The sequence below is a fragment of the Bos javanicus genome, chromosome 1, assembly GCF_032452875.1.
Source record: "Bos javanicus breed banteng chromosome 1, ARS-OSU_banteng_1.0, whole genome shotgun sequence".
Taxonomy (NCBI): Eukaryota; Metazoa; Chordata; class Mammalia; order Artiodactyla; family Bovidae; genus Bos; species Bos javanicus.
The window spans coordinates 107,109,087-107,135,183 of NC_083868.1; the positions used below are offsets into that span (position 1 = coordinate 107,109,087).

Here is a 26,097-nt window from a genome sequence, read left to right on the forward strand (position 1 = left end):
GTTGATTAAATCTGCTTCCCCCCCCCCCACACACATATTCAGTTTACAATACAGAATATGGAATTATCTTTGTTTATTATGGTATCATCGACTTAATGGACATGAGTTTGAGCAAGCTCCAGGGGTTGGTGATGGACAGGGAAGTCTGGTGCTGCAGTTCATGGGTCACAAAGAGTTGGACATAACTGAGTGACTGAACTGAACTGATTATATTTAAATCATGTTTATTAAAATTCAGTCATATTAGAAAGACACTACCTATACCATTAGTGACTTTTTTATAACATAAAGAACCATTCACTGACATAGAATATGAGTGCCCACAGCTCCTGAAATTATGGGGTTGAGGCAAGAATGAAATTGAGTTCCCCTAAACCTGAGTTTCTCTGGCAAGTTTATGATTAACATCTCTATCCAAAACATTATTCCCTTTTTGTCCCCCACCTGTACCCTTCAAGTTGGAGAATTATCAAAGAAAAGGGGGGATTGAAACTGAGCAGGATCGTGGGGGAATCCTCCCTAGTACCAAAGCCCATATCTTTGAGTTGTTCTATAGAAACTAAGATCCCCAGCCAAGTAGAGGATGGTGACTACACACTTGTATTATAGACCCCAGACTGGTTTGAATCAGAAGGTTAAAATTCCAGAAACATCACTCTATCACCTCACCATCTCTTATTGAGATTTAGGAAGAAAACCAGGTACTTTGGGGGTAAGAATCTTTATAGATTAAGACAGAAAGATTGAAATGTGGCCATTGGAATTAGGGGGAAATGTTGTACAGATCAGAGAACATCGGTGGGAGGGGTTATTTAATCAGTTGTAAGCTTCTTAAGCAGAAGTAGAAATAGATGTTTTTCTGGAACTCTCTTGCTTTTTCGATGATCCAGCAGATGTTGGCAATTTGATCTCGGGTTCCTCTGCCTTTTCTAAAACCAGCTTGAACATCTGGAAGTTCACGGTTCATGTAATGCTGAAGCCTGGCTTGGAGAATTTTGAGCATTACTAGCGTGTGAGATGAGTGCAATTATGTGGTAGTTTGAGCATTCTTTGGCATTGCCTTTCTTTGGGATTGGAATGAAAACTGACCTTTTCCAGCCCTGTGGCCACTGCTGAGTTTCCCAAATTTGCTGGCATATTGAGTGCAGCACTTTCACAGCATCATCTTTCAGGATTTGGAATAGCTCCACTGGAATTCCATCACCTCCACTAGCTTTGTTCGTAGTGATGCTTTCTAAGGCCCACTTGACTTCACATTCCAGGATGTCTGGCTCTAGGTGAGTGATCACACCATTGTAATTATTTTGGTCATGAAGCTCTTTCTTGTACAGTTCTTCTGTGTATTCTTGCCACCTCTTCTTAATATCTTCTGCTTCTGTTAGGTCCATACCTTTATCGAGCCCATCTTTGCATGAAATGTTCCCTTGGTATCTCTAATTTTCTTGAAGAGATTTCTAGTCTTTCCCATTCTGTTGTTTTCGTCTATTTCTTTGCATTGATCGCTGAGGAAGGCTTTCTTATCTCTTCTTGTTATTCTTTGGAACTCTGCATTCAGATGCTTATATCTTTCCTTTTCTCCTTTGCTTTTCACTTCTCTTCTTTTCATAGCTATTTGTAAGGCCTCCTCAGACAGCCATTTTGCTGTTTTGCATTTCTTTTTCATGGGGATGGTCTTGATCCCTGTCTCCTGTACAGTGTCATGAACCTTCGTCCGTAGTTCATCAGGCACTCTATCAGATCTAGTCCCTAAAATCTATTTCTCACTTCCACTGTATAATCATAAGGGATTTGATTTAGGTCGTACCTGAATGGTCTAGTGGTTTTCCCTACTGTCTTCAATTTCAGTCTGAATTTGGCAATAAGGAGTTCATGATCTGAGCCACAGTTAGCTCCTGGTCTTGTTTTTGCTGACTGTACAGAGCTTCTCCATCTTTGGCTGCAAAGAATATAATCAATCTGACTTCGTTGTTGACCATCTGGTGATGTCCATGTGTAGAGTCTTCTCTTGTGTTGTTGGAAGAGGGTGTTTGCTATGACCAGTGCGTTCTTTGCCCTACTTCATTCTGTATTCCAAGGCCAAATTTGCCTATTACTCCAGGTGTGTCCTGACTTCCTACTTTTGCATTCCAGTCCCCTATAATGAAAAGGACATCTTTTTTGGGTGTTAGTTCTAAAAGGCCTTGTAGGTCTTCATAGAACCTTTCAACTTCAGCTTCTTCACTGTTACTGGTCGGGGCATAGGGTCTAGCCCAGTGCCTCACATGTAATAAGAGCTTGACAAATATTCTAAAAGTTAGTTGATGAAAGGTAGGAGGAGTGGCCAAAGATGATTTGTTCATGGCAAACCATCTGCCAAAGTAAAGGGAGCTCTACCTTCTTCCTGTTCTTTCTGCTGTCCTTATCAGTTGCCTCTATCTTTAGTATTCAGAATTTAGATGATTGTAATTACTATAAAAATTTGAAAACATAACTTGTGATTTCAGGTATTCTTTAGGCTAAGTATCAGATTTTAAAATTTGGATAGTAGGGTCATTAGTGATAATAATTAGGTAACTTATACATTTTCTTTATTCTGCTTTCTTATTTAAAAAATTTTAAACTTATGGAGAATTTAAAACACACAAATAGAGAGAATAGTATAATGAATCTCTTTGTGCTCATTTCCCAGCCCCAACAACCATCTGCCCATGATCAAGCCTGCCCCATCCATGTCCATATCTACTTTTCCCCTGCCCCAATTATTTTGAAGAGAATTTAGATATCATTTCGGCTGCAAAAATTTCAGTATGTACAACTAAAAGATAAGGACTCTTTTTTTTTTTAAATACCCACAATACCATTGTATCTTAAAAATACTAATTCCTTAATATTATCAAAGGAATATCTAAAAAATGTTCAAATTTTCAATTGTTTCCTCCATATCACATTTTTAAAGGTTTGTTTTTGTTTGAATTAGGATCCAAAATGGTTTACATGTTACAATTGGTTGATATATGTTTTAAGTATCTTTTAGTCTTTAGATACCCCTTCCATCTTTATTTTTACCCCTTGCAGTTTATCTGTTGAAGACACTAAATTAATTTTTTGTCTGTCTCCAGAGTCTGGACTTTTGCTGACAGTATCCCCGTGGTTTGGTTTGACGTACTTCTCTGTCTTCTGTATTTCCTGTAAATGAGTAGTTAGATCTATTTGATAGTATAAATATATATTTTTGTTAGTTAGCCTGGGAACTAAGACATTATTATAGTATTGTGTCTGTGATAAGGAATGCATTGTGAGTTCTAGTCAGCTGACTTGGGGACACAGTTTTATTCATATAGGGCATGGGGGCTAGCTAATATAATATTGCCTTAATTTCAGAAATGCCCCAAGATGAGAATATATTTAAAAAGAGAAATTTTTCTTTCATAAAAAAAGGAATCATCTTAGAATTAGAGGATTTTTATATCAGATAAGATGAACAGTGAGGTTTTTAAATAGCTTATCTAAACCGAATTATCTTTATACTTAAAATAATGTTTACAAATAATCTTTCAAAGCTTTAGAACAAGAACACTATTTTTACTTTTGTAAAAGGATCTTACTCTCAATGACTATAAGACATTTATATTGCATTTTTGCTAAGCTGGGTCTATCCATAGTTTTTTTTTTTTTTTTTTACAACAGTTTCATTTACTCATTTGGTAACCTACTTGCAATGCCTTGAGCTAGGCAATGGTTGATACAGTTTTGAATAAGACAGATTTGGTTCCTGTTCTCATGGGACCTTCTGGATTAATATGTTGAAATTTTTTTTTTCATAAATTAATCTCAGATTGATTAAATGAAGGTAAAGAATAAAGAAACAAAAGAAATTTATTGGTCCATGTGAAGTCAAGAGATAGACTGATGAGGTGGTATTGGATTCAGAGGCTTAAATAAGGTCAACTGGACTTCCATCACTTTCTCTTCCTGTACTCTCCTTTTTTCTGTATTGGCTTCATTTTTACAAAGGCTGTCTCTCCTTTATGGCCTTGGTAGCTCTAGGCTTACATTCTACCAACTTCAAGACCAGCAGAAAGAGTGCTTTTCCCTCTAGCCCCCTAGTAGTTTCAGCAGAAGTCTCAGCACTGGATTTCATGTGCCAAGAGTCTGGGTCAAGTATATTTAGCTGGGAGTTGGAGGGAATGGAATCAACCCCATCAAAACCACTTAGTCACTTAGAATTATGGGTATGGTTCCCCAAAGGAAAACCAAGGCATAGTTACTAGAAAAGATAGCATTTGATTCTGGGCAGACAGAAACCAACAGCTATCCACTATAGTCTATCCTTTAGCTGCTTAGCAACTGTAACTATTAGTTATTGATGACTGCCCAATAAATGAACTTAGGGGTTTAAAACAGCAATATTTATTATCTCTTAATTTCTTTGAGTCAAGAATCCAGGCATGGCTTAGTAAATCTTCTGACACAGAGTTTCTCATAAGGCTGCAATTAAGGTGTTGGCCAGGGTTTTTAGTAGCACCTGAAGCATCCTCAACTGGAGAGGACTTGCTTCCAAGCTCACCAATATGGTTGTTGGCAGGCTTCCATTTTTCAAGGGCTGTTGAACTGAGGGCCTCAGTTTCTTGTTGGCAGTTGTCTGGAGGCCTCCCTCAGTTCCTTACATGTAGCCTCTCCACTGGGCAGCTCACAACCTGGCAGCTTTGTGAGAGCAAGTGTGAAGGGCACAGAGCGTGTGAGTGAAACGTAAGTCATAGTTCTTTATAACCTCAACTTAGAAGTGTCATCTCATCATTTAAGCCTTTTTCTCATCATTAGAAGTGAGCTATGAGGTCTAATTCACACACAAGTGGAGAGACTTACATAAGGATGTGAATACCAGTAGGTGGAAATCACTAACCCCTTTACAGTCTAGTCACAACACATATTAATGCTTACCCCTATTCATATATACGTATAATTCAGAAGTGCTCTACTTAACTAATGTGGCTATTCCATTTGCTTTTGAAAACAAACCCATCCCCTCTCTAAAAGATGATAACCTAGACTCATCCAAGTCATTCCAGCTCTAACTCTTTGGTCTGGAAAACTAAATAAATATGAGTTTTAATTATTCTCCTCCTCCTCCCCATCTTCCCAGTTTATAATGATGAAAGGAATACAGGGCAGCTGGAATGAAAACAATTTGGAGAATGGGTGAAGGAAAAACAGCACACTGTGATTACAAGGTCCATAACAAAAGCCCAGCTGTCCAGGAATATGCTGAGAATTCTTTGTTTTAGCACTGAAGTTAGTTGCGTGGTTAATTTGGCAACTCTAGCTTGCCTTTTGGGGAAGATCTCCCACTTGGAAGGATTTCCTTTCTGGAGTCTACATTTTAACAGCCCACTTAATGTTTTTAAGATGGAGCCATAGATTCCAATAGGGACAATAGCCACGACTTTTTGTTTGCCTGGTTTAGAGTTTCACAGTTTACTTAGAAGCTTTGTAGACTGTTGATTTGTGTCTCATTAACTCAGAAACCAGAGATCGTGTTGAGCCCTAATTGTTAACTCTAGACCTTGACCGACAGTTACTACCTGGTAATAGGTTTCATTGTCCTGAGACATTACCTGTCTCCCTGGACCTCAGCTTTTATGTGATACAGTAACCAAGAGTGAGAAGGTTTCCTAACTTGTGCTTTGTCTCCAGGCTGAATTCTAGCAATATTTCTTTCCAAAAGCAAAGTAGATGTCTTTGCTGGGAGGAAGGGCCTAGAAGGGAAGAGGGTACAGGTGGAAGAGATGAGGCATTCCTTAGGTCTCAAGTTTCCATTTGCTCTTTCCTGCCACTGTCCCTTTAGCATGGGGCACAGATTTGGCATTTACACAATTTGAATGTTGCCATAGTTCAAAATTATTTAATGCTTAGTCACTCTATCTCCTGTAAAGATAAAAGTTAATGAGAGTATTTTTGATGATTAAATGAGATCATGTATGTAAAACAAAAATAAATGGTATCTATTGCTATGGCTATATCTATATTTAGGATTAAATGTGTATTTGGAAATGTGGAAACAGAATTTTCGGACTTAGGTCAGTCTGAGGGGTCAAATATTGTGCTTAGGTGAAAGTATTAGGTGATACAAGTATGAAGCTGCCCTGAATCGAACAGAGCAAATGTGGGTGCATTTAAAAATTCATCACAGGACATTTCTGACGTAGGACTCACCATAACTTTGAAATTATAACAGCAATTATCAGTGTGTCTTTTGTTTGTTATTATGGCCAGGATGTTTTATTGCTGTTCTGGTGTTCCAGATTCACAAAAAAGAGAATTCCCCCACATGAAGCTTTAGGCCAATGTGAAGTTTAAGAAATCTGTTTGTAGTTTGAATAATGACAGAAGCTCATACAATCAGATTTTTAAAATATTGAATTAATTGTCCTAAACCTGTGTTAACAGCCAGTTTATTTCACTGGGTATCATGTTGCTGTAAAGAAACCTCCATATAACTTCCTTTAGAGATTTTTATTTCGTTCCATTAGCTTTCAAATGTTTCTAGGAAAGGATGGCATTTTGGACCTTTTAAAAAAGTCTCTGGGAGCTCAGACTTCTGGTGAAAATGGTGTCATCAGTTCATACTTGGAAGGATAAGGCATACATTTGGCTCCAAGGAGATCAATAATTTATGAGATATATTTTTAAAAGAGATTTATCTGGACTCAAAAACAGGATAAACATCTCTGTGGGCCAGAAATGGAATAAAAAAGCAGAGTATGGAGTGAAGTCTCCAACCTGCTTGACTCCTGGCCCAGAAGCGGGGAGGCAGAAGCAGAGCCGAGAGGGGCTCCTGCAGACTAATGGAGCAGAAAGGACTCGAAGAGAGACCAGGGGCCTGATCCAGGTCTCTGAAATCAAAGCCTGGGGCCTGGGGGTAGCTCTCTTCTCCCCTTCCTGAAAGAAAAACCTAGAACACCCTAGGCTTTAAAGAGAGACCCACAGGGTCACCACCTTCAGTCATGGCCCTCTTGGTTCTAGGGGGCCCGTCACTTAGACCTAGAGTTGTGCAGTACACAACCTGCAGCACCTACCTGTGGTCTTGCAGACAGAGCCCAGCCTTTTCACTGAAAGTACACTTCACATTTTTGTTCTAAGTAAAAACTGACTGACTGCTGAGACCAGTGTTTCTCCTTCAGCCTTTGTAAGTAGAAGCGTTTTTCTTCGTTATGCCAAGAATTACTGGGTCTAGGGGTCATATAGTTGTCTCCTAACCCCTCATTGGTGAACCCAGACCACAGTAACTTCTTCCTTAAAGGATTCCAGCTCCTTTGAAGCACCTACCATCAGACTACTACTCCCTTTTCAGTCATTTCCCACATTCATCAAAGAGTGAAGCAAATGTTATCAGTGTCTTTTTCTTTCTTTTTATTAAGACTTTTTAAAAAAAGTCTCAAAGATAAGGACTATTTTTATTTTAACATAGTAAATATTTCACATTTCTCTAGTTGTCTCCTAAGTCTGTCCCATTTCTTTAGCTGTTTTCTAATACATACATTTATGGTTGGTTGGTTTGTATTAGGAAACAAAGTCCCACATTACATTTGGTTCATTTTTCTCTTCAGTCTTTTGAAATCTGGAACAATTCCTCTTCATTTATTTGTTTGTTTGTTTAAGAAACCAAGTCATTTGTTCTTTTGGATTTCCCACATTCCTCTGTTTGCATCCTTGTGGTATGATTACATGTAACGTTTTTATTTAGCTCCTGTATTTCCTGTATACTCGTGATTAGATTTAGAGCTTTGATAAATATATAAAGAATACTTTGTACGTGATGCTGTGTACTTCCTGTTGTCTCGAGACACGTAATGTCTTCTTATCTCTCTTTTAACTATGATGAGATTGATCAGTGTGTTTAGGTGTTACAAGTCTGATTCACCTGTCATATAGTTTCCCATTAGGTTTTTACTTTAATATTTTTAGCAGTCAAGGATGGTACTTATTTAGAACCGTGTCTCATCAGGAGTTGCATCTTGTGATTCTGTCATTCCTTCTACATTTGTTAGCTAAAATCCTTCTATAATAGACTTTGCCTAATCAACTATTTGTTACCCTGAAGTAAGACAAATTCTGAGTATTTTCCTTTATTTATCAGTTTTCAAATAATGAGTTCATTTCCTGGCATTCCCAATGAGTTTCTTTGTTGATGTTGATGATGATGTTATTATAAACTTACAGATTTAAAAATTTTGGTATATTTCAATCCATTGCAGTCATTATTCTCTTTAATGCTCGAATGTTCCATCTTTGCCCAGTTGACTCCTTTGTTCATTTGGGATGATTTTAATAGCTTGCTTGCATTTCTGATAAGATATTCAATGTATAAAAAAATGTATAAAAAATTTCATTTTTATACATTTCCTATTCCAAACTTGGAATCAGCCATTTTTTAAAGAAGCCTTTGTTCCTTTTGGAGGGGAATGCTACCGGGAGACCATGATCCAAGTTCTAGGTATGCTCATTGCTATTGGTTTGATCCTTACTCCTAGCTAAAATGTACTTTTTGACCGATAAAAATATATCATGAGTATGTACTGAGGTTTCAAGTTCAAATTCAAGATTATGGTGTTTTACTTCTGATTTGTTTTATATGCAGTTCTTTTCTCTTACAAGAAAATTTTGGCTCCTAAAGACATTAATATATTCTAGAATATACCCTAAAATATAATTTAAAATAATAATCTCAATATTATTGCTGAATATTGTTTTACATATTTTGTTTTTTTAATATGAATAAATCTATATATCTTCATAGCCTTCCCTTTATAAGATAAAAAGTATCATACTATACATACTTCTTTGCATCTTGCACTTTTTATTTTACAATAAATAGTGGATATCTATATAGTGGGTATCATAGCGATCTGTGGAGATCACTCCATAGATATTACTCAGTCCTTTTTATAGCTATGTGTTATTCTACTCTGTGAATGTAGTTTATTCAGCCTATCCCTTATTGATACACATTTGGGTTGTTTCTAGTCTTTTGCTATTACCAGTAGTGATGTATGTAGTAAGAGCCTATTTGTATGTTATTTCATAATTTTGCCTGTTTATTTTGGTATAGAATTCTAGAAGTAAGATTGCTAGGTCAAGGATTATATGTGTATATAATTCTGCTATCTCTTGGCATGGTAATGACTGATAGGGATAGGAGTTAGGGAATAGGTAATAAAAATATATGCCTTATAGATATAAGTACTTTGAGGAAGTACTTGTAAGAAGTTTGACTTTATCTTCCTATTTTTTTTCATAGCCTTTTATTCTTCATTAATACTATAATTGTCATATCAATTTAGAAAGATGATAATATTTTGATGGAAATTTAGAGAAGTATTAACTTCTAGGTATAATTAATCTCTCTCAATTTTTTACCTCTTAATTTAATATCTTCTGGTATTAACCGGAGATTTCATAAATTTTTCTTGCCCAATGTATTTTTTAATTTGTTGTAGATTATCTGTCAATTTCAAAATTTTTGGCTGGTATTGCCAAACTTTAAAATCCTTGTAAACTTTATTCAGTTAACAAACTTTTATAACAGTTTTGACTGTCATGGGCACATCTCTGTTTGTTAGTTGGTGCTTAGTTTTCTTATATGTTATCTCTGTATTTTTACATATGGAAACATTTTCCACCCCTCTGTGCAGCTTGGCTTCTTCACTATGCAGTCAGTTTCTTTACTAACACCTCCTACTCCACTTTTGATTTTTGAAGTTATTATATCTCTTTTTTAGAACTTAAATTTTAAAGTAAAACCTAGCCCTAGAAAGAGATATTCTTACTATTTTGAGCAGAAATCATGTGATCTCTTTCCATCTCCTATAAGCTATACTCCTTTGGCTATATACTTCACTGTTCTAACACTGCACCACTGCTACATCATACAGGTTGGCTTTCAGATTAAAAATCTCTATAGATCATTTTCTACTGATTTCTAACTTTTCTGTATCTGTACTTTTATTGGTCAATTTTTGTACCCAAATATGTCATCTTATGCCTGGTTCCTATTGAATTCTTCTTTCTATGGTTAGATAACAAGAATGCCTTTTAATTTTTTTTTCTTTTTTGGTGTGTTTCAGAATCTTGCTAACTTATCTAATTAAAAGTTTGATGTATTTTAATGTTGTTCGTTGGTATTTCATTTTTCCTTGTTTAGGTTCGTAACGTTCTTAACGACGCAGTGGATTTACTGGAATTCCGTGACAGAGTCATTAAAGCCTCTTTGAACTATGCACACTTAGTTGTTTCAACATCTCTTCAGTGTTATGTGTTCTCGTAAGCATCTTGCATTTCTTTAAAATCTAGAGTTTTGTCTATGAAAAAAAATTTATTTTCCAGCTGTCATATTAACATGGTTTGGCGTAAACTTAACTTTCTCAAAAACGTCACCTATCTTGAACTTACTCCTAACTGAGAAGTGATAAAAAGTGAGCTATGAGCAGAGAAAATAGATATAATAGTTGTGCATCAAAGGTTAATAATCACTTTTGTAATACAAAATACCTTCTCTGGGATAATGCTTTCTCTTATTTTACTCATAGCTCAAGGACTTTAGTATACTTTTATTTCAAAGCCCAGAGAAGTTTAGGAGCATCCGGTAAATGGTATGAAAAGGAATCACCTAACCATTGGCAGAGAGGACAGCTTACAGCCTGACAGCAGGCTGAAAGATGTTCAGTAAGGACACAAGGAGGTGTTCAGGCTTAATATCATAGCCCAGGGTAATCATAAACGTTCATATTGATAATCCAGAGTTGTCCAGAAATGATGAAAGAAAATATATTCAGTATACTTTGTGTTGGGCTTCTCCAGTGGGAAATTGCAAAATTACTGAAATTTAAGACATAATGTTTGAATCTGAAAGATTGATATCATTATTACTTGTATTAGAGAGGTTGCTTTTTAAAATATTTACTAAAGCTTTAGAAGCTGTTATTTAATTTTTTTCTCACACTACCTTTCTCACACCAGTTAATATGTATCAAAATATTAAATTGCTTTTCTTTTCTGACTTAACATTGTTTCCCCTCTCTTGTTGGCAAGACATTCACTAAGGTACAAAATATTTATTAAAGTGGAATTCCAGTGCACAGTAGAGGAAATGAAGTAGTACTGAGAGCCATCATACCAAAATATATTTCATTAAATTATTATAAAAATACCTGGTATTTTAGATTATAACAACCATTCTTTACTGAGCACTGTTATACTATCTTTTATGTTCATGATCTGATTTACTCTGTGTGTTGAATATTATCATTACTCCCATTTTACAAAATGAAGAAACTGAAGGATGCAGAGGTAATTAAATATTAATAATACCCTGGGTCAAACTACTTAACGTCTTTACTAAAGGAAGAGCTGAGATTTGAATCCAAGTTCCTAATAACTGTTGTTCCTTTTTTAGTAATAAAAAAATTTAATTTTAAAAATAAACCTGCAAACAATATACTGGTTTATATGGAAAGAAGTTCCAAAGAAAATCACATATGAGCATTCTATGTTAAATTTTCACTTGATTTCTCAAATAGTTGTATAGAAAATTCCCTTATTCTGATCAACATTTAGTTTAAGGAGTTTATATCTCCATGACATGTGTATATATCTTAGTTGTCAAGAATCTCAGATATTTTGTAAGGGGACATAGAAAAAAACCCTCATACTCGTTGTTCTTTTTAGCTGTCTTGACAAAGAATGAAGGTTAATTCTAATGACTGCATAAATGAAGCATGTGTGATATTTATTCTAAAGTACAAAAGTATGTAGCTTTATCATACCTGTGAACCTCAGACTTGCTAATTATTAGTGACAGTTTATTCACCATTTGGCTTTATGCATGCATTTACTTACTGAAATGGGTATCAGGCTCTGTGTTAGCCGTGATTAATTTCCAGCAACGTGCCTGCTTACGGCAACCTTTCCCTTCCCCCATCTTCTGGATCTGCATATGAGATTTAAAGAATTAGATTTAAAGAATTAGTTCTATGAAAGTAATTGAGAGAAGTTTAGAATATATAGGAATAATAAAACATTTTAAACTATCAAGCAACTTTGATTATTTGAGGATGGGTTTTTCAGTTTGTTAATATCCTTTCTGCCCATCCCTATCTTTGAATCACACTACATCATGAAACTCATAGGAGTTATTTGTTCATTTGTTTTATCCATTTGTTCAGTAAGCATAGTCATAGCTTACATGTATATAGAATTTTACAGTTACAGAATGTTTCACAAAAATCTTCATTTGCTCAACACTTACACTGGGAGACCGTTAGGAAAAGTGATCATGTTATTGTTATTACAGTTTTTGTTCAGTATCTGCTACACAATAGGCAGTTAACTAGATACTTTAGGTAAGACATCATTATCACCATTTTACAAATAATGAAACTGTTGTTTAGGAGGTTAAGCTTATTAAGATCATAAGGCTGACAGGTGGTGAAAACAGATTTCTAATCCTGATCTGTCTAGCCAAAACCCCATCCTCTCAAGAGGGAGGGGACATATGTACACTTATGGCTGATTTTATGTTAATATATGGCAGAAACCAATATAATATTGTAAAGCAATTACCTCTCAATTAAAAATAAATAAATAAAAAAAGAATGTTCATAGCATCACAATTCATAAGAATCAAAATCTGAAATCAACCAAATGTCCATCAACGTTAGAATAGATCAACAAACTGTGCCATATCCATGCAATAAAATATTACACAAGAATGACCAAAAAAACCCCATCCTCTTTTCACTATGCTATGCTGCTACTATTTTTTGAAAGAGAAACATTAGATGACATGCTCACATCACAGAGCTAATAAATGACAGAACATGAACTTATGATTCCTCGGTTCACATGTTGTGGTTCCTAGAATAAACATTTATGGAGTACTTACTATGTGCTAGGTGCTGGGAACACAGACTCCACTTTCTAGTCAGGTATACAGATGTGTAAGTGAATTATTTCAGAACAACTCACCAAGTGCTATAATAGAATCATATACAGAGTTACTGTGAAACTAAAGATGCTTTGTTTAAAATGAATACCCATCTACTTATTAAAAAGTATTTTAAGTGTAAATAAGTATCCATTTTATTTGTCTTTCAGTACAAAGAACTGGAATACACCACTTATATTTGATCTCAAGGAAGGAACTGTTAGTTTAATTCTGCAAGCAGAAAGGTAATTTATTTATCATGTTTCACTATTGAATTTGGGATTAAAATATTTTAAATTGCAGTAAAGTATTCTTTGCTGCTGCTGCTGCTGCTAAGTCGCTTCAGTCATGTCTGACTCTGCGCGACCCCATAGATGGAAGCCCACCAGGCTCCCCGTCCCTGGGGTTCTCCAGGCAAGAACACTGGAGTGGGTTGCCATTTCCTTCTCCAATGCATGAAAGTGAAAAGGGAAAGTGAAGTCGCTCAGTCGTGTCCGACTCTTAGCAACCCTGTGGACTGCAGCCTACCAGGCTCCTCCGTCCATGGGGTGTTCCAGGCAAGAGTACTGGAGTGGGGTGCCATTGCCTTCTCCGAAAGTACTCTTTAAAGCATGCCATTTATAGGATGGTATGTTCTGAAATCACTGGTACACCGAAATCAATCTGTTCTTCTATTTATTTTAAAAGAAAACAAAAAGTACGATAATAAGCTCTTAGATCAGTAGTTCTAAAACTTTTTGGTCTCAAAATTTCTTTACATCCTCAAATAACAAAATAACTTTACATCCTTAAAGTTATTGAGGTCCATATGTGGGTTATACGTGTTGGCCTTTACTATGCTAGAAATCCTTCAAGCAAGGCTTCAACACTACGTGAACTGAGAACTTCCAGATGTATAAGCTAGATTTAGACAAGACAGAAGAACTAGAGATCAAATTGCCAACATCCATTGGAACATGGAAAAAGCAAGAGAATTCCAGAAAAACATCTACTTCTGCTTCATTGACTATGCTAAAGCCTTTGTGTGGATTCCAACAAACTGTGGAAAATTCTTAAAGAGATGGGAATACTGGACCATCATAACTTGTTTCCTAAGAAACTTGTATATGGAACAAGAAGCAACAGTTAGACCCAGACATGGAACAGCAGACTGGTTCAAAATTGGGAAAGGAGTCCGTCAAGCCTGTATATTGTCAACCTGCTTATTTAACTTATATTCAGAGTATTTCAAGCAAAATGCCAGGCTGGATGAATCACAATCTGGAATCAAGATTGCTGGGAGAAATATCAATAACCTCAGATATGCAGATGATACCACCCTAATGGCAAAAAGCAAAGAGGAACTGAAGAACCTCTTGATGAAAGTGAAAGAGGAGAGTGAAAAAGCTGGCTTAAACCTCAACATTCAGAAAACTAAGATCCTGACATCTGGTTCCATCACTTTTTGGCAAATAAATGGGGAAAAAAAATGGAAACAGTGGCAGATTTTATTTTCTTAGGCTCCAAAATCACTGCAGATGGTGACTACAAGCCATGAAATTAAAAGACTCTTGCTCCTTGGAAGGAATACTATGACAACCTAGACAATGTATTAAAAAGCAAAGACATCACTTTGCTGACAAAGATCCGTATAGTCAAAGCTATAGTTTTTCCGTTAGTCAAGTGCAGATGTGAGAGTTGGACCATAATGAAGGCTGAGCGCCAAAGAATAATGCTTTTGAACTGTGGTGCTGGAGAAGACTCTTTAGAGTCCCTTGGACAGCAAGGAGATCAAACCAGTCAATCCTAAAGGAAATCAACCCTGAATAGCCATTGGAAGGACTGATGCTAAAGCTGAAACTATTAACACTTTGGCCTCCTGATATGAAGAGTCAACTCATTGGAAAAGACCTTGAAGCTGGGAAAGATTGAGGACAGAAGAAGGAGGGGGCAACAGAGGATGGCCTCACTGACTCAGTGGACTTGAATCTGAGCAAACTCTGGGAGATAGTGAAGGATAGGGGAGCTTGGTGTGCTGCAGTCTGTGGGGTCACAAAGAGTCAAACATGACTTAGGAACTGAACAAGAACAAAATACTAGAAAGTAAAATTGAGAGATTTAAAAGGTATCAATTTATTATAAATGATAAGAATAAACTTATTACAAGTAAACATCAGTAATGAGAGAATGACAGTGAAACAGGCAAATTACTATAGCATAGTTTTGACCTCATTGTTCCCGTATTTTCTGTCTTGTATTTGTTTTAAAATACTGGTTGAAGTTCATTCATTTTATGAGGCACTACTAGGTTGTGATCTGGAGTTTGAAAAACAATATTCTCTACCAAGACTTTGTGTATACAGGACTGAGAAACTCTGGGCCAATTAACTGGAGTAAATTAGTAATAGCTATTACTCAGGAACCCACATTTTTCCATGAAAATGATCAATCAATCTGTAACGTACAGTGGTACCCTACTGAATCAGAGGTCAGAGTTAGAAAGTTAAACGTGATAAAACCAGGAATAAAGCATGAAAATATAATCTGCAATTACTTAAGATTGATACCCATGAAATCTTTTCACTAAAACCATTAATTACCTCATTCCTTTACTCACCACTTGGTAGCTCTTGAGAGTGTTATTATCAGGTTTTCTAGCCCATTTGTTGTTGTGTAGTTGCTAGATTGTGTCTGACTCTCTTGCAACCCTTACGTACCACAGCCTGCCAGGCTCCTCTGTCCATGGGATTTCCCAGGCAAGAATACTGGAGTGGATTGCTTTTTCCTACTCTGAGATATTTTCCCAAGCCAGGGATTGAACTTGTGTCTCCTGCATCTCCTGCATTGGCAGGCGGATTCATTACCACTGTGCTACCTGGGAAGCCCATAGCCTTCTACAAAGAGCCAGATAATGAATGCTGGTGGGCTATTAGAATCTGGCACAATGACAGGAAGAAAGTGACTGCTGGCAAGGGAGCATGGAGAAAAACTAATGGCACAGAGCCATTTTTTTTTTAAACACAACTTTATTCTGATTTTAAACGAAAAGAAATAGGAATGACAGTAACAAACAAGATTCCACCTCTCAATATTGTCATGTGACTATAGCAGTCTTATATTTGAAACTCAAGGAGGAAACAACTGTGTTCTGAAACACCTAAATATGCAGGTCCAAAAAATGAGGGTATTTTTTTTTAAACTGCCATATTCACTCGAAAGCCCATCCATCTCCTCCCGTGTCCAAAGATTAAACACATGTTCTTCTTAGCTATATAATAAAGTGGCAAACACACTGCATCACTGACATCACAGGACAGTTGCCTATAAAACTAGACTTCTGACACTGGGCCCCAGCTTCACTTTCTCACAGGTCATCATCTTCATCTGGGAGAGCAGTTGTCTAAGCAGCCTCTAAATCGTGCCCGTGCTGTGCTGCCAAGACTGGGGCCATGACCACCTCTGGCGGGGCAAGAGCAGGCATGGCAACAAACTCCAAGTTAGGGTCCTGATCACTTTTCTAGCAAACCAGAGGAAGGGCTTTTCAAAGTTGTAGTTACTTTTGGCAGAAATGTCATAGTACTGAAGATTCTTCTTTCAGTGGAAGACAGTTGACTTTTCCTTAACCTTTCTGTCCTTAATATCTACTTGGTTGCCACACAACACAGTCGGGATGTTCTCACACACTCATACCAGATCTCTGTGCCAGTTAGGTGCATTCTTGTAAGTTAACTCTTGATGTTACATCAAACATTACAATGGCACACTGAGCTTATATATAATAGCCATCTCTCAGTCCACCAAACTGCTCCTGACCAGCTGTATCCCATACACTGAACTTAATCGGTCCTCTGTTGGTATGGAACACGAAAGGATGGACCTTAACACCCAAGGTAGCCACATACTTCTTCTCAAATTCACCAGTCAGATGACATTTCATGAATGTAGTTTTTCCAGTACCACTATCACCAACCAAAACAAGTTTGAACTGAACTTGGGGTTCTCCTTGGGCAGCCATTTCAATGTTATTTCCAGAAGTGTCTCTGTGCCTGTCTGACTAAGGGCTGGAAAGATGGTGGAAGCATAGCACCAACATTCTCCTAAGTATCAAAGCTATCAGTTGCATAGTTGCTAAAGAGTATGATCATCATATTGACGACCCTGAGTGATCAAGAAAATAATTGTATCAGATTTTCTACCAACTGTTTAATGATATTGAACCAGTGATTGATTGATTGATATGGTTAATTTTGCAAATAAAAAGACATCTTTGCTAGTTAAAAGGTAAGATGTCAGCTATCTAAAAAACCATATTTTTGAAATTCTTTTTTACTTGAATAGTTCCAAATAAATTTATTTCTTTATACAGTATTTATAAATGCGTATTGAATATGCTCTTGGTAAAGTCATATGTTAATAGCGTAAATGATTAGATAATTAAAGAATATTTTATTTACTAACCATTGCTGGCCATATTTGTACATTAGAAATGTTTGCCCCTTGGAATAATGTTTATTCACAGGAAGTTAAAGCTTTAGTGTGTTGTTTAGAAGAGAAAATGCTTTTATTACTGAGACAAAAAAAGAATATATACTAGTATGATGTGTCACTTGTCAACATTAGCAAATATTGTTTTCATAATGTGTAAGGGCCAAATCCTTCAATTAAATAAGCCACGCAGCAGTACTCAAGTATTCATTTAATTCAAGTGTACATTTTTGGTGTTCATTATATACTAACTTTTGTTTGTCTTGATGTTTATTTCCTAATGGTTTCCACAGCAAAAAGGAACAGTTAGCAATTCTTGAATCAAGAAATAGTTCTGGGGAATTCCCTGGCCACCCAGTGGTTAGGATTTGGCTCTTTCACTGCTGAGGGCCCAGGTTCAATCCCTAGTTGGAGAACTAAGATACCATAAGCTGTGTGGTGTGATCCAAAAAAAAAAAAAGTTCTGAATCAAGGATATTAATAGCTTGAACATAAAGTTTTAAGAAGTCATAATATGTTCAGCTTTGAAGAAACAGACTCTCCGATATAGCAATAGTATGAGTGTAAATCAGTAAACCTTTTAAAGGGGAGTTTAACAACATATGTTAAATTTTTAAAAGTATATGCCCTTTGATCCAATTATTGCATTTTTAGGATTTATACTAAGGAAATAAGCGATGTAAACATACAGAGATGTGTATATACCTTAGACATTCTTTAAGAATGAATAATTTGAAATAAAATAAATGTCCATCAGGAAAGAGTTAATTAAGATCTATCCATACTTTGCCATAAGTTATCTCTACGGAGGTAAGAAGATAGCAAGAGATCTTTTAATTTGTCTGTATTATTTGAATTGTTTTTTTGTAATGTTCTTAAAAATTCAAAGGAAAAAATGGCAGCCATAAAATGTTTACATTTTGACTTAAAAAATAAACAACACAGGATACTATGCCTTTAACAGAGCTGTCATCACAGCAAATGAACCCAACTACTGATATTAAAAACAGATTTTTAGATATGAATACATTTATTCATGATTACTGTATTATTTTAAAATCAAAGCTTCTTATTTTAATAAATGCTCACTGTGATGTTAATTTTTAAGTCGTTTTCACTGTTTAGGACTCTGCCTAGTATTTAATCTAATACTGTAATTTAATGATCCTTAGCATAATCTTTAATTGTAAAATATGTGTTAATACTGCTTCATAAAACAAATAGAGTCTGTCATTAAAAGATTCACTGAATTGTAAATTACATGATCTTTTATTGCTTTTGTATAGATATGCTTCTTTAGGAAAGGAAATGAATTATAATATTAAAGGAATCAAAACTTTATAGGGTGGTGATTATGAACATTTTCATTTTTCTTTTCCTACCTCCATCAAAAAACAAAAGCCTAGGAAACAAATCAGAACAACCAAGTGTTGACTTTTCAGGTTGTTTTTATATTTCGTTCTTTATATATCTATGTCTTATTATTGTTTTAATTGTAAGATTTAGATATTTCCAAAGCATAAAATATTTTCTAATATGAAAATGAAATTATAGTAAATCCTACTTGAGAATGCATCTTTATTCTGTATTTTTTAGACATTTTCTTCTTGTAGATGGTGGTGGTATCTATTTATATTCTTATGAAGGGCGCTTCCTTTCCTCTCCAAAATTTCCTGGAATGAGAACAGATATTCTAAATGCACAGACTGTCTCTCTGAGTAATGATACCATAGCAATAAAAGACAAAGCTGATGAAAAAAGTAAGTGCATTTTTATAATTTTCAATGAAATTTATTAAAATTTTCATCAATTGACTTTCATTTTCTCATCTATTAATATATTGACTTTATATGGAAGAATGATGAGCTAATTTGTCCTAATTTGTCCTAATCATGAATTCTAATTCTAATTTGTCCTAATCATGAATTAAAGAACTAAAGTTGTAGTATCATTTCCAGTTGATGGAACAAATAAATATTGTCACAACATCAAAGCTTAGTTGTAAGAAGTAAATCTATATATTCAGTAGCTGTTGGTATAGTTTTAATTCAAGACTGAGTCCTAAAAATGTATGTTAATTTTTAAGTTTATTGAAAGTATTTCCTTTTTCTTTATTTAGTAACATAGTAAATATTGTGCTTCATTGTACTATTTATTTTGCTTATGTATATTCATGTATTTTTTATACTTACATATTTTTAAACTAAAGAAGGAGAAAGTTACAAATAATTTTTGATTTTCATATAAAAATTTAGGCCACATTACTGTTTATAAATAAATTTAAGTATGTCAGGTGTTTTGGAATGCCACAGTATGAGTAAAACTTTTTTTAAGGCAATGCTGTATCATAACACGTATCCAACAAATAATATTGAGTGCTTCCTATGTGCCAAGTAGTCTTCTAGAAGTTGAGGATACAAAAGTGCATAAAAAAAAACAAATAATCAAGCAAATACAGTCAACTAATGATACATGCTGTGAAGAAAATTAATGCAGGGTGAGGGCATAGAGAATTCTAGAGCTGGGGCAGGGCAATGACTATAGGAAAAGAAATGCAATGGTGGGAATGATTGATATTTAAAAGGAACAAGGCTTTAGGACTAGGTCAACATGAACTAAGCAGAGTGAGATAGGAGAAGACACAAAGTTAGATAAGTAGCAGCCAGATCATGTAAAGACTTGGCCATGGTAAAGATGCTGGCATGAGAGAGTGAAGACAAGCATATTATCCTAAAATTTTTCCTGGGTGAATGAAAGATGGGGAATGAGGAAGTTTTGAGTAGGTCACACAAACCCAGAGTTCTGTTTTTGTCATGGTAAGTTTAAATACTTTCTAGATGTTCAAGAGGGGTTGGAGAGGAAACAATGAAATAAACAAATCCAGGACTCAGGAGAGAGTTGGAGATGAGATATGAATCTGGGAGTCATTGATGTGTAGATGGTGCCATGGCATGATAAAGTCACCTAGAAAGTGAATATAGACAGAGAAGACCAGTGGCTGAGCGCATCAATATTTAGAAATGAGTAAGAGGAAAAAGAACTAGTGAGGTGAGAGTGAGAGTGAGGTATCCTTAAAGCCTAGTGGTAAGATACAGAATAATTGTTCTTCTCTGTTAATACGTATTACTAAATATTCATTACTGTGACATGTTAAAAAAAGGTATGACCTGGCTGTTAATTTTGTTAGTTCATGGAACACCTAATTTTGGAGCTAGAAAACTGTCCCACTTTTAAATTTCCAGTACTTTAAGATAGCATCACCTCTCATTCTGGTAGAAAAGATAATTCTCCTAAACAGAGCTATTCTCTAGTTTTATGCCTCTTTATGCCTCAGGCATTCTCTGAGAGAGGACATTTGGTAATTGTTTTGTTTTTAAAGGACTTCCTTCCTGTCTAAAAGAGAGTAAAGAGAATGAAATGAAATGAAATAAAGCAGAATCTAGACAGCAGACAGATTTAAGATGGGAGTGTAATTGTTAATAATTTGGAAGTCAGATTTTTGTCTTCAGTAAACTTAAATTTGAAAATCCCAGTGATCCCTATGAAGTTTCTATACTTTCCTTATTCAACATCACATATTTTAGATGGAAGCTATAATAAGGTATGTATGTTTCCAACTGAATATACCTTATTCTGAATTTTCCTATAGTTAATTCACATCTGAAACATATTTCATTATTATTTAAGCCATTGATAATTCATAGAATTTTAGAGCCAAAAAGAATTATGATTACTCAGTCATTAAAAAGAATACATTTGAATCAGTTCTAATGAGGTGGATGAAACTGGAGCCTATTATACAGAGTGAAGTAAGCCAGAAGGAAAAACACCAATACAGTATACTAACGCATATATATGGAATTTAGAAAGATGGTAACGATAACCCTGTATACAAGACAGCAAAAGAGACACTGACGTATAGAACAGTCTTATGGACTCTGTGGGAGAGGGAGAGGGTGGGAAGATAAAAAAAAGAATTATGAACATTTTCAGAGTTATGGATTTACATGCAAATAAATTGTTTTACTTACATAAACTTTGTTGAACAAAATAATCATGTTATATCATCCTGCCATAAACAGAAAATTTTAAAAACTAAAACTTAAATTATTGTAGAACTGATAGAAAAGTGAGAAGGAAAATAGTTTTCTTATGTTTAAAGAAACTAGTAATTACTGAAGGCTAGATAGAAGGCAGTGGCAACCCACTCCAGTACTCTTGCCTGGAAAATCCCATGGACGGAGGAGCCTGGTAGGCTGCAGTCCATGGGGTGGCTAAGTGTCGGACACAACTGAGCGACTTCACTTTCACTTTTCACTTTGATTCATTGGAGAAGGAAATGGCGACCCACTCTTGCCTGGAGAATCCCAGGGACAGGGGAGCCTAGTGGACTACCATCTATGGGGTCGCACAGAGTCGGACACAACTGAAACGGCTTAGCAGCAGCAGCAGCAGATAGAGATATACACTAACAATAGAAAGCACAATTGAAGTACCTGGAATCTTTAACCTGTAAAAATTTTCTTTCACGAGGACCATTCATGTATGAAATCAGTGGTTCCTTCCTGACTTGGGAGTTCCTTTACAGGCAGGATTCTTTGAACCAGGCCTAGTGGTCTTACGTTATAGTAGGTGCTCAATTAATGCGTGTTAAGTGCATTTGATTATGATTAAGGAGTAGAGGTACATATGATTAAGGTAGGTACTCCTTATGATTAAGGAGTAGGAGTATTGCTTTTAACTTGCTTATTCTCCTCATCCACCTTGCATGGATTCACTATGATGTCATTGTGAGCGATTCTTTGAAACGAAAGTCTGGGTAGAGGAAGGCGAAGTTAGAGAGCAGTTACTAAGGTTTAGAAGCAACTCTTTCAGCTCCCAGCTCCATAGTTGTCCAATCTGCCAGTTTCTGTTGCGTATTAAAATTAAAATACAGGTCCAGCCTCCCACTTCAGGTGGCCACTGAATCAGGGCCACTTCCAGTTGTGGAAATTAGACAAATTCATCCATATACCTCCAGCTGTTTATAATATGTGCAGTCAACAAAAGGATGGAAAACTTACTTTTTTTTAAAAGTTAGTTTATATAGCTATGAAAATAACTGGGCTTAGTTACACCCAAAGCATTTTTTAAAGTAGAAGTTAAATTTTTCTATTTTTGTTTCTATACTTAGTTAAAAATTCTATAACAGTATTTTTCTTTTTCATTTTTAACAGCTAGATTGGCAATTTTAGAACATAACTTATTGTGAAGACATGCTTTTCTCTGTGAATATAGCCAGTGACCTCAAACTTAACATCCTAAGGTTTATTAACAGCTATAAATCAATATACTAAAAGTATGATCCTCTGGAAATTAAATATGTTATACATATATTAGCAGTTTTATGATCTGTATAAATTGTCCAATTTTTTTTTGCTGACTACTCGTGTCACTTCTGTCTTTTTGTAATTCTTTGTGTGTGTTCAGTTATATGAAATAACTCTATTGGAGATAAATCTTAAGCTGGAGTAATTTGGGAATTAAAGAGAATCACTAAAGCACTGACAGTCTTCAAAGAGCAAAAAGTAGTGGGCAATATCTCTGTCACTTATGACACTAGGAGAAACCTTTGATGAAACAGAGAAGGAGCAGAGGCAGCTTTTGTTCCTGGCTTCTTCAGTACATATCTCCAATAATTTTTACAACTTGGCCTACTCAGAATATCTGAGAAAGATAGGGTTGGAAATAGAGAACTTTGAATTATCATTTTTTAGATAATGATTGATGTCATGAAAATAATCCAGAAAAGTATATAGCATGAAAAGGTGACCTAAAACAAAACCTAGGAACAAGGATCACCAAAGAAGGAAGAACTAGCAAAAAGAGAATAAGCGATGGTCCAAAATAGGAAAGAATCAGGAGAAAATTGTTTTTTTGGTAGCACACATAGGAGTTTCAAGAAAGGATGGTCAGGAGTATCCAGTGCTCCAGGGAGGTCAAGACTAAAAGTAGATTCTTGACTAAAAATAGACTCTGATTTGGCACCGTATGAGTCATTGATGATCCAGGCAAGAGCCTTTGCATCAGTGTAGTGAGGTTGAACATCAAGTTGCTCAGTGGTAAAGAATCCGCCTGAGACTCAGGTTCAGTACCTGGGTTGGGAAGATCCCCTGGAGGAGGAAATGGCAACCCACTCCAGTATTCTTGCCTCAAAAATCCCATGGACATGAGACAACAAAAGAGACACTGATGTATAGAACAATTTTTTGGACTGTGGGAGAGGGAGAGGGTGGGATGATTTGGGACAATGGCATTGAAACATGTGTAATATCATATATGAAACGAGTCGCCAGTCCAGGTTCGATGCACGATACTGGATGCTTGGGGCTGGTGCACTGGGACGACCCAGAGGGATGGTACGAGGGAGGAGGGTTCAGGATGGGGAACACGTGTATACCTGTGGAGGATTCATGTTGATATATGTCAAAACCAATACAATGTTGTAAAGTTAAAAAAAAAAAATCCCATGGACAGAGGAGTCTGGTGGGCTACAGTCCATAGGGTTGCAAAGAGTCAGGCGCGACTGAGCACACAAAAACCTATTTCAGGGAATTCAAAGTCCAAACTCTATAATCATATGCTTGGTCTTTCTGGTGACCCTATAGCTATCCTGAAGCTATCTAAGGAATCACCCAGATTCTCTCTATTAGCATAACAAAGACATTCCTGTGACTCAGAAAATTCCAAGGGTTGTGGAAGACCTGTGTCAGGAACCCAAGACAAAGACCACACAAATTATCACACAGTAGTGTACTGACCACAGGGAACTCATCACTACATAATTTCCTGGTAGTATAGTAGGCATTCAATACATCTTTCCTTTGTGAAATGATTGGGTTGTTATGTTGGTCTAAATCAGAGTTATGAAAATTACAAACTGCATCCAGATTTGGACTTGCCATTTTTGATCCTGTGGTACATTGATTCCATACCATTAATAATAATTCTAATTAGGGAATGTATATTTAGGAAGACGTGTTTGGTTCCACTGAGAAATATGACCTTATTACTAACTAGGAATTTGATGGCTGCTGCTCTTCAGTGCTGATAGGTATGCTGTGGTCCAAAGAGTTAAATAATTTCTCATTAGGATTATGATAGCTCCATAGAAATTTGCCAGTAAAAATTCTAATGTAATGTGGTAATTAATGCTTTACTTTTTTTCAAGTAATCTTCCTCTTTGAGGCATCAACTGGAAAACCAATGGGAGACGGGAAGTTTCTTTCTCATAAGGTGATGGATATTAGCTATGTTTAATGTAAATAGTTATTTACTTCTTTTCAAAATTAATGTTTTCAGACCTCCCTGGTAGTCCAGTGGTTAAGACTTTGCACGTCCATTGAAAGGAGCATGGGTTTGATCCCTAATTGGCAAAGTTCCATGTGCTCCATGGTGTGGCCAGAAAACAAAAATTAAAAACAAAACACTAGGAGCAAAATTAATGTTTTCATTTTAAGGAGGAAAACATGGAGATTAGTTTTATATTTAAAACCAGTGTAAATTCTTAGAGTATTTTGCCTAAAAATGTCCTAAAGACTAAGCACTATTAAATTCTGTAATGGAAAGCTATATATATGCAAATTAATGGAAAGAATCTGACATATGTTTTTGTTCAAGCTCTTTACTCCTTTTTTAAAAATTATTGTTTTATGTATTTTTGACTGTGCTCATTCTTCATTGCTGTGCACGGGCTTTCTCTAGTTAAGGCACATGGACTTCAGTAATTGCAGTGCATGGGCTCAGTAGTTGTGAGTTCGTTACCCCACAGCATGTGGATTCTTAGTTTCTGGACCAGGGATCGAACTCATGTCCCCTGCATTGGCAGGTGGATTTTTAACCACTGGACCACCAGAGAAGTCCCTCTTTACTGCTTTTCAATAAAATGTTCTATCTTGGTTAAACTTTTAGCACATATAGTATCAGTAAATAAAAATGTGTTTATACATCAATACAGCTTACACTTTTCCCATTGACCTGTTCTAGCCCTTTTTTTTAGGTTTTAAGACTGTAGTTAAACTGAAAAAAAAAAAATCCTGAATTGCGAGCTGTTTATTAGTTTCTGACTTTTAGCCTTAGAACAAATAAATGGCACCATTCCATTGAGTTATCCTCCAATAAGTGATATATTAGGGTTTAAAGATTTTTTAACTTTATTGTTCAGTGCTACTAGTGAAGTGTTACCCTGTTTTTATTGTCTCCTTTTTGTAATTATTAGTTGAATAACAAATACATTCAGTGGTTCAGACATGGAAAAGCAGTCAGTGAAAAACTATTCCTGCTGCACCTGTCAGTTTAGTTCCTTTCCGCCGAATAAGTAGCCATCATTATTAATCTCCTGTTACCCTTCCAGAGGTTTTTAGTGCATACATGGACAAAATGGGTATATGTTCCTTTCTCTTTCTTTTACAAAAAGATGACATATAAGTCTGCACTTTGCTTTTCTCATGCAACATTCTATTTCTGGAAATTTTTCCATATCAATAGATAAAAGTACTTATGCAGTCCTTCTTCCTGCCATAAGTATAACATTTTATGGACGTATCAAAATTTGTTTAACTTGTGCCCAAATGATGGACACAAATGGAAGTGTATTTCAGCTTATAGAGTTTAAAAGATTACATTATTTTATG

The 26,097-nt window shown here is 35.7% G+C and overlaps 1 protein-coding gene and 1 pseudogene across 6 annotated transcripts in view; one reads left to right on the top strand and one right to left on the bottom strand.

Moving 5' to 3' along the window:
* The window catches only part of IFT80 (intraflagellar transport 80), a 129,904-nt gene that overhangs the window by 72,686 nt on the left and 31,121 nt on the right, over window positions 1–26,097 (top strand). For all 6 annotated transcript variants that reach the window (XM_061417227.1, XM_061417219.1, XM_061417257.1 and 3 more), the window contains 4 exons: window positions 10,181–10,299; window positions 13,132–13,206; window positions 19,022–19,185; window positions 24,636–24,700. In XM_061417227.1, coding sequence (XP_061273211.1) covers window positions 10,181–10,299; window positions 13,132–13,206; window positions 19,022–19,185; window positions 24,636–24,700 — 423 coding nt within the window. The remainder of the gene's footprint in view (window positions 1–10,180; window positions 10,300–13,131; window positions 13,207–19,021; window positions 19,186–24,635; window positions 24,701–26,097) is intronic.
* Window positions 15,574–17,014, bottom strand: LOC133247894 (GTP-binding nuclear protein Ran-like; annotated as a pseudogene).